The sequence below is a fragment of the Somniosus microcephalus genome, chromosome 14, assembly GCF_052327205.1.
Source record: "Somniosus microcephalus isolate GS21.2 chromosome 14, FLI_Smic_1.0, whole genome shotgun sequence".
NCBI lineage: Eukaryota > Metazoa > Chordata > Chondrichthyes > Squaliformes > Somniosidae > Somniosus > Somniosus microcephalus.
Window position 1 is genome coordinate 45,145,883 of NC_141000.1, and position 8,384 is coordinate 45,154,266.

The 8,384-nt window shown below is 45.2% G+C and overlaps 1 protein-coding gene across 1 annotated transcript; it reads right to left on the reverse strand.

The window, feature by feature from the left end:
- Positions 1 to 1,444: 1,444 nt before the first annotated feature.
- Positions 1,445 to 3,926, reverse strand: LOC147107472 (uncharacterized). The gene has a single exon (XM_086006535.1). It carries the CDS (start codon positions 3,894 to 3,896, stop codon positions 1,824 to 1,826), a length of 2,073 nt encoding a protein of 690 aa, XP_085862661.1. The 5' UTR covers positions 3,897 to 3,926; the 3' UTR covers positions 1,445 to 1,823.
- Between the last annotated feature and the right edge of the window lie 4,458 nt (positions 3,927 to 8,384).

Genomic DNA, 8,384 nt, shown 5'->3' on the forward strand with positions numbered 1-8,384 from the left:
CATCTTAGACTGGGTATTATGTAATGAGAAAGGATTAATTAGCAATCTTGTTGTGCGAGACCCCTTGGGGCGAAGCGATCATAATATGATAGAATTCTTGATTAAGATGGAGAGTGAAGTAGTTGACTCAGAGACTAGGGTTCTGAATTTAAATAAAGGAAACTACAATGATATGAGGCGCGAGTTGGCTAGGATGGTTGGGGAACGTTACCTAAAGGGTTGACGGTGGATAGGCAATGGCAAACATTTAAAGATCGCATGGATGAACTACAGAATTTGTTCATCCCTGTTTGGCATAAAAATAGAACAAAGAAGGTGACTCAACCGTGGCTAACAAGGGAAATTAGGGATAGCATAAGATCCAAGGAGAGGACATATAAATTGGCCAGAAAAAGCAGCAAACCTGAGGATTGGGAGCAGTTTAGGATTCAGCAAAGGAGGACAAAGGGATTAATTAAGAGGAGGAAAATAGAGTGAGAGTAAGCTTGCAGGGAACATAAAAACTGACTGTAAAAGCTTCTATAGATATGTGAAGAGAAAAAGATTGGTGAAGTCAAGCGTAGGTCCCTTGCAGTCAGAATCAGGGAATTTATAATGGGGAACAAAGAAATGGTCGACCAATTAAATACATACTTTGGTTCTGTCTTCACAAAGGAGGACACAAATAACCTCCCAGAGATGTCGGGGAACATAGGGTCTAATGAGAGGGAGGAACTGAATGAAATCAGTATTTGTAGGGGAATGGTGTTAGGGAAATTGACGGGATTGAAGGCAAATAAATCCCCAGGGCCTGATAATCTACATCCTAGGGTACTTAAGGAAGTGGCCTTAGAAATGGTAGATGCATTGCTGGTCATCTTCCAAAATTCTATAGACTCTGGAACAGTTCCCATGGATTAGAGGGTAGCTAATGTAACTCCACTATTTAAAAAAGGTGGTAGAGAGAAAATGGGGAATTATAGATCAGTAAGCCTGACATCAGAGGTGGGGAAAATGCTAGAGTCCATTATAAAAGATGTAATAGCAGAGCACTTGGAAAACAGTGACAGGATCGGACAAAGTCAACATGGATTTACAAAAGGTAAATCGTGCTTGACTAATCTACTGGAATTTTTTGAGGATGTAACTGGTAGAATAGATAAGGGAGAACCAGTGGATGTGGTGTATTTGCACTTTCAGAAGGCTTTCGATAAGGTCCAGCATAAGAGATTAGCGTGTAAAGTTAAAGTTACATGGGATTGGGGGTAAGGTACTGACTTGGATAGAGAACTGGTTGGCAGACAGGAAGCAAAGAGTTGGAATAAACGGGTCTTTTTCCGAGTGGCAGGCAGTGACTAGTGGGGTACAGCAGGGATCGGTGCTAGGACCCCAGCTATTCACAATATATATTAATTGTGGAGGAAATTAACTATCAGACGGAGACTTAGAGGTTCACTTTAGGAATTTATTACGTGATATCACGGAGAGTCTGCAGCAGTCCCTACTGCCCACCAGCACTCTAAATTACTAATGTACAGCGCTCATAGTTATACAGCAAGGTAAACAACTTCAGGTGATTAGCTTACATTACATTTCAACATAAGGTTTCATAGGTTCCATTGTTCTCAAGAAACAGATTAACATGTTCACATTTTATCACCAGATGTCCTAAGCCAAAAGGTCAGCTTGACTTTATTATGGCAGTCAGCAGTTCTTTTAGTTTTAACTAGTTTAGTGTCCTTTGTTCAATTAGTAAAGTGGTCAAGTATCCCAGCATGCCTTAATGTTAAATACGTTTTCTCCCACAATTCCCTCCTTGTTGATCTTTACTGATCAACACTGCTTTACGGCATTGTATTCAGTTCGTTTTCATCGGGAGGATAATATCCCTTTGGGAAAGGACGCATTTTTAGACAATTTTCTTCATCATAGTCATCCTGGTTTGCTCTTTTTCTTTCCTTTCTCTCTAGTACTTTCGTAGCTCTTTTTACAGATGCTACTGATTCTACTGTTTGCGCTAGCAGATATCTCACTCTTATCCACATTATACAAATTAATATAAATAAAACTCCTGTCACTACACAAAATATAACCATCGGGTGAACAAACAATTCCAGCACTGCGGATGCTTTAGGTGACCATCCTTTAAACACATCCCACCAGTGGTGTACCGTCAAATCTGTTATTTGCGTAGCTATTTGAATCAAACCTTGCTCATCATAATCCATCACTGCTTTTAAATGGTGCAGATCTCTTCCTCTTTTCGCTAAGGCTTCTGCTATCTTTTCATTGTTTTTCAAAAATTTCGTCAGATTAGCCAAATTAACTGTAGGGGGGGCATTTTCTATCCCCAATACAGTTCTTCTTTGCATTACCGTAGCCCATTTTCCCAACTGATATGTCTTGTTGGTATGTGGGTCAAACACAGTATAAACATCTTTTATGCAAGTGTTTAAAGGGGGCCTTTTCAAAATCCCGTCTACATATATAGGCCAGGCACTGCTAATACACAGATAGTTCTGGCCTATCTCATGCAAGGTAGTATCATTACAAGGTTTCAAATTCCAAATACATGTACCTCTACTATGTTGCAATGAGCAAGGTTCATATATAGGGGTATGCAATGGGCATACTTTTCCAAACGGCCAATCTTGGCAATCCGAGGCATCATGGGTCTTATTCCCCTGATCTATCCATTTACCATGAAATTCGGGATACCAAAAGTTTTCTCCAAACAGTTGGGGCAATACCAAGAACTGACACCAGGTTTTGGCTTTTGTCACATTTACCACTTTCATTGTAAAATTACATCCCTTAAGGTCACATTTAGTATATCTTCGATCAGGTTTTACTTCTAGATTATTTCCTTCAAATCCGAAAATTCTCATCCAACTAGGAGCATGTCCTGACATAGCGATTCGCTCTAGCTCAGCCCTCAGTGACTGCTTGGTAATTTCTTTAAACATACATTGAGTATGATTATTGACTTTCTCTTGTCCCTTTGCAACATTCTCTTGTTCCTTTTCTACCTTATTTACTTGCTTCCAACTCATTGTATCTGATATCCACTGTGTTAACATCGCTGCTGTCAGTCCATTGTCCCAAGCATTTCTTAATTTTATAGCATCTCCTGTCAGCCCTCCTACTTGCTGTATTTTATTCTGCAATGTTTCAATATCTATTGTATTAAGGGCTCCCATACCAGTTCCTACTCCTCCCAAGACCGTTGCTAAGTCCCTTCTCCTTCTCCCGATCCTAACTCTCTTATTCAATTTGGCTTGTATATTAGTAATATTACATCCAGTATCTTTTTTATCCTCATATTGTACCTGTACTGTCAAATTTAGAGTATATGGGGAGATCAAGACCGGGGTACAGGTAGAATGCAATCTTTGCAAATGGTCCATAGGACTTTCTATCTGTTTCGTTTTCTTTGCAAAGAATGTTTCCCCATACCAGTGAGGTCTTCCTTCTATAAGAGTTGCATTCACGCATCCGTACACCTGACCGTCTTTCAAATATATCGGTTGTTCCATGTCTCCGGTTCTTGTCTCATTTTTATACCATTTCCATAATTTAGTATAATTGTTTAGTATGTCAGTGTCATTCTCTATCCTACAACTTATGTTCACTCCTTTTTCCCATTTTATACTTAGAGTTATATTAGATCCTTGGCTAAATACTATTTTATCCATCCCAGATTTCATTTCGAACATCCCACAGGCTTCGCAATTAATCGTCCAATTAGCAATTACACAAATGGTGCCATTGTTACAAGTGTAAGTTCCCTGCGATTGGTTACTGTCTCTCGCCTTCCATCCTAACTGGCCTGCCCATTCTGTTTTTTCAGTAGGCAGGATGGTCCAGGCGGCTGTCCTTATTACACATAGGCCGATTATTATCATCTGGTTTAACATATTTCCTGATTTATCCTAGAAATCTTTAAATTTTCCTAATTATTATATACAGCATTAAATATAAACATATATAGCAATCCGAAAGTAATCAGTCCTTCAATGGAGTGCCAAATTATGGTGGGCACGGATCTTTTCCCGTTTCTGAAGTGGTGTCTGGTGCAGTATGTTTATACTCCACCTCCGGTGTTTCCTCCGGATGATACAACTTGCACCTTGTAGCGTGTACCCAATCAGGTTTTTCTTTCAATTTGAGAGCTGTTCGAGTTGTAAGCAGCACCAAATATGGTCCTTTCCACCTAGGAGAAAAAGATTCTTTATTTAGCGCTTTCACATAAACTTGATCTCCGGGTTTAAAGGGGTGCATGTTTCCTTCTGTGGGGCGCGTCTGGGCCTGTCTCACTTTCTCATGTATTCTTCCTGCTGTTTCACACATGGCCTGAGCATATTTTAATGATTTTTCATCATTCCAAATTAATGCCACCTTCTCTGGAGTCATGGGTGGGCGTGTGCCTGTTGTCATAGGCCGGCCCATCAAGATCTCATGTGGTGTCAGACCTGTGTTTCTATTTTTCTGATTTCTCAGGGCATACATTACTACTGGCACGGCATCCGACCATTGCAACCCATTTTGCTGGCATACTTTGGTTAGGGCGGCCTTGATTTCCCCATTCACTCTTTCCACTATTCCTGAGGATTGTGGCTGGTAAGGTATGTGCAATTTCCATTGAAATCCAAGGGCTTCAGTTAAGTTTTTTATCAGTTTGCTGGTGAAATGAGTTCCTCTGTCACTGTTTATTCCCATAGGTATTCCAAATCTAGGTATTATTTCTTTTAGCAGAATGCTTACTACTGTTCTGGCATCATCCCTCCTAGTGGGGTATACCTCTACCCATCTGGAGAACATATCTACTATTACCAGTATGTAAAATCCTTTTACTGCGGGCATATGTACAAAATCTATCTGTAGATTCTCAAAGGGCAGCTCTGGTTGGGGTAGGTGATCAAAATTTGCGGGCGATTTCCCTCTATTGTTCTGCTGACATACTAAACACGTTCTGGCAACTTTTTCAATTGTTACCGTTATTCCTGGTGCATACCATTGTTGGGACAATGCATGTGCCATCCCTCCTTTGCCCATTTGAGCCTGTCCATGTGCCAGGTGAGACAGGGGCAAAAACAAGCTTCGTGGGCAAACCACTCGGCCATCAGGATGCATCCATATATCATGATCTTGATATCAACCTGCCTTACTCCAAGTACGTTTTTCTTGGACTGTTGCCTGACTTTGGGCCTGTCGTAGTAGATCAGCATCAATGCTACTAGGAAGTTCTGGAGGAACTTTTTAGTACTGCAATTTTACTTGGCAACTGAATAGCCTCCAACAAATTTAACACCATTTGAGCATGCTTTATAGATTTTCCTGAGGATGTAATAAAACCTGTTTTTCCATAATTGTCCAAAATCATGCACTACCCCAAATGCATAACGGGAGTCAGTATAGATATTGACGCTTTGATCTTTAGCCAAAATACAGGCTCTGGTTAATGCATATAGTTCAGCTGCTTGTGCAGATGTGCCAGGTGGCAACGCATAAGCTTCCAATAATTCATGAGGAGTCACCACCGCATAACCTGCTAATAGTTGATCATCACTAGGTCGATGCGAAGAACCATCCGTGAAGAGGATCAAGTCAGGATTACCAATAGGATCACTTAGCAAATCTGGCCTGGGTGTAGTGGTGGCTTCAACAGTTAACAAGCAGTCGTGTTCTGGTTCACCTGGATGTTCTGTTGGTATTGGCACAAAGGTCGCTGGGTTGACAGCTGGTGATCGCTGGTAGGTATAATTAGAGTGTGACAAGAGGATTATCTCATACCCAGTCCTTCTTGCCGCCGTAAAGTGCTGAGTAGCTGCCGAATTTAATAATAGCAGCACTGCGTGGGGAACAATTACCACACAAGGGTGATCAAGCACAATAGGGATGGATTTTTCCACTATTGTGGCGGTTGCAGCAACGGCTCGTAAGCAGGCTGGCATGCCTCTCACTACGGCTGGTAAGGCTACAGAGTAATATGCTACAGGCCTTTTTCCTCCCCCATGTTCTTGTGCCAGTACTCCTGTTGCAAAGCCTTCTCTTTCATTGACGTATAACTGAAAAGGCTTTTTATACTTAGGTAGTCCTAACGTGGGACCACTGACCATAGCTTTTTTAAGATCACTGAATGCCTTATCTCGTTCTGGCGTCCATTCGACTATGGGGGGCTCTGTCTGCAGCGTAGCTGATCGTAAGACCGCATCCATTTCTCTGTAGTCATATATCCATTGTCTACAATAACCCACCATTCCCAGAAACGACAAAATGTCCTTCTTTGTTCGCGGGATCAGCACTTTATCCACTGCTCTTATTCTTTCCAGTCCCAATCTTTGCTGTCCATACTCCAACTGAAAACCCAAATACTGGACAGATGTTTGGCAAAACTGCAACTTCTCGGAGGACACCCTGTGTCCCCTGCTAGCCAGATGCTGGAGCAATTTTATAGTATCTTCTTGGCAGTCTGGCCCCGTTCGGGAGGCAACCAAAAGGTCATCTGCGTACTGGATTAAGGTGGACTGATCCGATAACTGACATTCCTCTAAGTCATTTTTAACCGCTGTCGCATACACCGCAGGACTTTCAGTATACTCCTGGGGCAACCTGGTCCAGGTATGTTGCTGATTTTTATGGTGAACCAACATTCCCAGGCCTTTATCTCCAAAGAATAAATAAGGTGAAATCTGCAGCAATTCTGCCTGGTTTAGGTATGAGCAAACCAATTCTTGATAATTGGGTGTTTCTTTATGCGTGTACCATGCCGTACAATGGGTTCGTTTCTTTTCTCTACTGGTTTCAATTAGATATTGTAAATACTGCCCCTGAGGATCTTCCAATTCCTGCAAGGCTTGGTATACATTTTTTACCAATTGGCCATAAGGATTGCTATTCAGCTGCCAGCAGTACAAAATGGGGGCTCCTTCTACTTGCTTTTCCTCTATCATTAAATTCATTAGCTGATGAGTTTGTATTTGAGGCAGTTCCATGAACATGCCGTCTCGAGTGCAGTATATAACTGCTCCCAATTTACATAAAGCCTGTCTTCCCAACATAGGGAGAGGGGCGGTCTGAGAAATTATGAGTGTGTCTGTGACGGATTGCCCGTGCACTTGAATTTCGGTAGGTTTGGAGAGGGGAGCAGCGAGGAGGAGCTCGGGAGAAAACCCGGCGACCAGCGAGGCCCGAGACCAGTCGGGAGCAGTGATTCAGAGCCGGTATAAAAACCGGAGAGAGGCGAGGCCCGAGACCAGTCGGGAGCAGCGGGAGCAGCGAGGAGGAGCTCGGGAGAAAACCCGGCGACCAGCGAGGCCCGAGACCAGTCGGGAGCAGTGATTCAGAGCCGGTATAAAAACCGGAGAGAGGCGAGGCCCGAGACCAGTCGGGAGCAGCGGGAGCAGCGAGGAGGAGCTCGGGAGAAAACCCGGCGACCAGCGAGGCCCGAGACCAGTCGGGAGCAGTGATTCAGAGCCGGTATAAAAACCGGAGAGAGGCGAGGCCCGAGACCAGTCGGGAGCAGCGGGAGCAGCGAGGAGGAGCTCGGGAGAAAACCCGGCGACCAGCGAGGCCCGAGACCAGTCGGGAGCAGTGATTCAGAGCCGGTATAAAAACCGGAGAGAGGCGAGGCCCGAGACCAGTCGGGAGCAGCGGGAGCAGCGAGGAGGAGCTCGGGAGAAAACCCGGCGACCAGCGAGGCCCGAGACCAGTCGGGAGCAGTGATTCAGAGCCGGTATAAAAACCGGAGAGAGGCGAGGCCCGAGACCAGTCGGGAGCAGCGGGAGCAGCGAGGAGGAGCTCGGGAGAAAACCCGGCGACCAGCGAGGCCCGAGACCAGTCGGGAGCAGTGATTCAGAGCCGGTATAAAAACCGGAGAGAGGCGAGGCCCGAGACCAGTCGGGAGCAGCGGGAGCAGCGAGGAGGAGCTCGGGAGAAAACCCGGCGACCAGCGAGGCCCGAGACCAGTCGGGAGCAGTGATTCAGAGCCGGTATAAAAACCGGAGAGAGGCGAGGCCCGAGACCAGTCGGGAGCAGCGGGAGCAGCGAGGAGGAGCTCGGGAGAAAACCCGGCGACCAGCGAGGCCCGAGACCAGTCGGGAGCAGTGATTCAGAGCCGGTATAAAAACCGGAGAGAGGCGAGGCCCGAGACCAGTCGGGAGCAGCGGGAGCAGCGAGGAGGAGCTCGGGAGAAAACCCGGCGACCAGCGAGGCCCGAGACCAGTCGGGAGCAGTGATTCAGAGCCGGTATAAAAACCGGAGAGAGGCGAGGCCCGAGACCAGTCGGGAGCAGCGGGAGCAGCGAGGAGGAGCTCGGGAGAAAACCCGGCGACCAGCGAGGCCCGAGACCAGTCGGGAGCAGTGATTCAGAGCCGGTATAAAAACCGGAGAGAGGCGAGGCCCGA

Excerpts from the sequence above, each read along its gene's own strand:
- LOC147107472 (XM_086006535.1), bottom strand. The coding sequence starts at position 3,896 with ATGTTAAACCAGATGATAATAATCGGCCTATGTGTAATAAGGACAGCC.